Source organism: Zerene cesonia, chromosome 1 (assembly GCF_012273895.1).
Source record: "Zerene cesonia ecotype Mississippi chromosome 1, Zerene_cesonia_1.1, whole genome shotgun sequence".
NCBI lineage: Eukaryota > Metazoa > Arthropoda > Insecta > Lepidoptera > Pieridae > Zerene > Zerene cesonia.
The window spans coordinates 5552758-5557151 of record NC_052102.1 but is presented as its reverse complement, the minus strand read 5'-3'; the positions used below and the strand labels follow the sequence as shown (position 1 = coordinate 5557151).

At 41.7% G+C, this 4394-nt stretch overlaps 1 protein-coding gene across 1 annotated transcript in view; it reads left to right on the top strand.

Annotated features, from left to right (window-relative positions):
- Positions 1 to 4394, top strand: part of LOC119833453 (SH3 and multiple ankyrin repeat domains protein 1-like) — a 21939-nt gene that overhangs the window by 3663 nt on the left and 13882 nt on the right. The window contains exons 2-7 of the mRNA XM_038357498.1: positions 4 to 470; positions 663 to 908; positions 1259 to 1530; positions 2741 to 2965; positions 3351 to 3525; positions 3603 to 3725. Coding sequence (XP_038213426.1) covers positions 4 to 470; positions 663 to 908; positions 1259 to 1530; positions 2741 to 2965; positions 3351 to 3525; positions 3603 to 3725 — 1508 coding nt within the window. The remainder of the gene's footprint in view (positions 1 to 3; positions 471 to 662; positions 909 to 1258; positions 1531 to 2740; positions 2966 to 3350; positions 3526 to 3602; positions 3726 to 4394) is intronic.

The window sequence follows — 4394 nt, the reverse complement described above, 5'->3', positions numbered from 1 at the left end:
AAGAGCGGAAGGAGTCCGTTTCCGAAGAGTCGGCAGCTCCACTGACACCGCGCGCGCCGTCCACGCCGGGCGAGGGCCCGCCGGCGCCGCTGACGCCGCACACGCCGCTCACGCCGCTCACTCCGCACCCGCCGCCTATGCAAGAGGAACCTAACAGATTGCGCACGTTGCTCAGCAAAAAGAGCACGTCGCAGGGTGACAGCTTGCCCAACACGAACAATCGTATTCTGAAGGATCTGCTGAAGCAGGAGGACGAGGAGGCTACCGGTAGCGAGACGTCTGCGCCCCACACCCCACACACGCCGCACACGCCGCTGACGCCGCACACGCCGCACACTCCGGCGTCTGCGCTGTCGCCCCTGCACACTGCACAAGCTCACTCCCGGCCTCCACCGCATCATGCCCAGCATCAGCCCCCGACTTCACATGCCGCTCAACAGGCTCCGCATCATAATAATCAGTTATTAAGGGTAATTAGACTTGTATTTTATTTTTTTTATCGCCTAGCAGGTAGGCCTATTGCCTAATATATTTTAAATCATAGGATACTAATTAAAAATAAAAGTTGAATTTACAATAATTAAATTTAAAATTGTAAAAAAATTAGGAAACGTAAGTCTGTTATTTTATTACTCTTTTTAAATATTATAAAATATCCGCAGATACTGAATGACAAATCTGATGAAGACGGAGAAGAAAGGAGAAATCCCTCAGACCCTCGGAATACGTCGCAGCCTAGCGCGTTATTGACCCAACTTCTGTCTGGCAGTAACGGCCCGTCTGGCAACGGCCGAACTCAAGATAGCAATGATTTGTACCTGGAAAGACTAGCTGGGATCAAGCGAAAGTTTGAAGAGTCTAAGGCTGCCGCAACAAATCCAAAACGGGCTACACCTGAAAATCAGCAGGTAAGGCGATTAAATGTGTTAATATTTCTTTTAACAAATATTAAAAAAAAATATGCAAACATGATTTTTTTTTAATGAAATTGAAATGATAGAATGCAGCTGACGCTGAGCATAGCGTGTAGCTGAGAATAGAACGATAGGTGATCCGTCTGATTGAAGCATCAGACTTCAGATTCACAGTTTCTTGCCGCAAAAGTCACTAACTAGCCCAAGGTGAAGTATATATCTGCCGTAAAATCCACGCAAAGAAAGCAAATACTAATTTTAATACAATGTTTTGAAACCTTTTACTTAATAAATAAACAAAAAACCAATACACAATTCCAACCTTCTAATAGAGACCTGTACAGGTAACTTCGAGCGCGGTGCCGTGCTCTTCGACGGCGTCGTCGAGCGCGTCCAGCCCGGCGACGAGCAGCTCGGGCAAGAGCTCGCTCTGCCAGAAGAACCAGATCCTGGTGTCGCTGCTGGCGCGGCAGCAGACGACGCCGCCGACGCCGCTGCCGCTGCCCAACCCCATCCTGCGCGCGTACCCGCCCACGCGCCCGCGCGCCCCGCCGCAGCACCACCCCGCGCACGCGCCGCGCCACCCGCACACGCTCTCTAATATATTGACCACCAAGTGAGTGCTCCTCTGTCTTCCAGTAGTCCAACCTTTGTTTATAAATAAGGAAGAATTACAGTAGTGAGGCTTGATGTAAAATTCATTATACACTCGTTCCATTAGATGGTCTCTAGTGCGAGTGGTCAAAGTAAAAAAACCGTTAACTTATAATCTAACTCGCGAGATTGTAATCTGAAGACACAGTGCGATTTGCTTACAATTTAAGGCATTTATTTTTCGGTAAATTATAATCTATCAATGTGGAATCGTTAAATTGTGAAACTAGCTACCCAAACTTAAGCGACGTTTAGGAAGTAATTTCCAGTCATAATACGAAACTGCGATGTATTCATATTACAGTCTAACTAATAATAATGCGTAATTTTACAAATGATTTTATGAATCAGATTGGATCTGTCGACCAAGTAAAACACAAGAATTATCCTTACACAATTATACTTATTACAATATAAATAACATGAGAATCAAGATATCATATAAATTACATGTTGACATTGTTTATTATTTTCAATAGCGATAAAACCTTCACCCAGATATCAATATTTATAAGTCGTGAATATGACGCCGCTTAGAATTTCACAAATATAATTAATTTTAGAAACGAGATTTTAGATTTTGATAATTTAAATAATCATAATATTATATTCATTATTAATTTAAAGAAAATAAATACGATGTGAAAACATAATGCGTTAAAGTGTAGTATCCATTTCATCAGTCTAGTAATCTGATAATTACGACCATCTTACATGTGTAATCACTATCACAACATAGTACGAAGTTAAGTCGCTTTCCGCGTCTCTCTATGTATGTATGTATGCTTAGATGTTTAAAACTATATATACAACTGATTTTGATGGGGATTTTTAAATAGATGGAGTGATTCAGATGGAAGGTGTATATATATAATAACATCTGTTAAACTACTCCGAATTTAACGCGTGCGATGCCGCGGGCAAAAGCTAGTCAAATTATAATTTGAACTATGAATTAATATTGGATTGGATTGGATGTATATTATTTCATACAACATGGTGTCACATGGATTTTAGTGTATAAAGTGAAGGAAAAGCACTGGAAGCATTTGCACCTTTTTTTTATAAGTGGAGAATGCATTATGGGCTCGGTGATGTCGCACTCCCATTCCTCTCCATGAAGTCAGCCGTGACACGGCATGTACCCGTTTATACCTGCATTTATCTCACAGCAACCGCGGTGGCAACGTGAACGGCGGCATCGGCACCGGCGAGGCGGTGGGGAACGCGGGCGGCGGCGGGGGCGGGGGCGCGGGCGCGGGCGCGCAGAGCCACCTGCAGCTGGTGCTGCAGGGCGCGCGCGGCGCCTACCCGCCCCCCGCGCCGCCGCACCCGCACCCCGCCGGCCCGCTGCACTACGCCGCGCCCGCGCCGCACCACGTGTACGCGCAGCCGCCGTGAGTGCACCTTGCCTTTTGTTGGCCGTTATTGTAAACATTGTTGAAACATATTGTTCGTATATATTGTCATGTACATGTTACATATTATGTAGAATTAAAATGTAAAATTTATGTTATTTTAAAAGCGCAACTACGTAGTTTTTTGCCTGCTCTTCTCTTCAGTAATTGCCTTCCGAACCAGTGGTAAATGTTATAACTGTGTAATATGACCATTCAAAAGGGCATCTACAGGAAGTCTAGTTGAATGAATAAATGTTTGAGTTTGAGTTTGAAACGGCTATTTTGGATGTCCATGATAATTAATCTTTAATACATGTAAATATATTAATGTTTACGAAGACACCTTTGAAATCTTCTATATTGAATTTTCTATTTCGTACAGAGGGGGCAATACACGTTTGCAAAGCGGTAATAACGGTGATAGCGAAGCGCACAGTGATAAAACTCTTTCTGAGATCTTAGACGAACTCATAGAAACCAACGAGCGCGCTAATGCGCCTGAACACGGTGGCCTAATGGACCTTGATAGTACGCGACCTACTAGAAATGACTACCAGGTAAAATCCATTTACTTGATTTTATACTATTTAAGTGAATGTTAATTCACTTAATTTATCATTGTTGTTTATTGTAGGGCGTAAAGGAAAAGAACGCGGCAATAAATGCCATCACACAGAGCCTAATGCAATGTGAAACGGTGAGCAAGAGTCCTGTCTCTTCAAGTCCCGCTCCGCCTGTGTATCCTGTACAGAGTCCCGTAAGTATATTTATCTATAATAAAAAAATGGAATTTCTTAAAATTAGTTAATAAAAAATATTAAGGCAAATCAACGTATTTTAATTTATTTTTGTTCATCGTTTGTGTGGAGGCAAAGGATGGGAAGACAAGGAATTTGAACCCTTTTCTTGACATTATAAAATTGATGAAATGAAATATCCTTAATTGCACACATTTAACAATAAAATAACAAATAAATAGGATATGTCATGCAAAGGGCGGCTTTATTGCTCAATAGCAATTTCTTCCAAGCATCCCAAGCCAAGGGGAAGTAAAAAAAAAAATTAAAAACACACAAAACAAAAATACAAAAAACAATGAAATTGTAATGTTTGCAAAGAGTGATGTTTTACCATGTTATTTAAAGATTGATGTTCCTAATCCCTTGGGTGGGTTGAGTATTTTTAATAATAATGTCATCTATTATTGGCAATCGTCACTACTTTGTCTCTTGTATCGACATATTGTGATAAACACGATTCAGACTTACTTTATTTATAAATCTGTAGTTTATGGAAAATATGCGTTGCGCGATATTTAGAATGCACGCGAGCAAAGCCAATATGTATTATGAATTCTATCATATACAATACAAAGTTGACTTTGACATGACATATACGTAGGGTACGTGCACGATGAGCGGCGCGG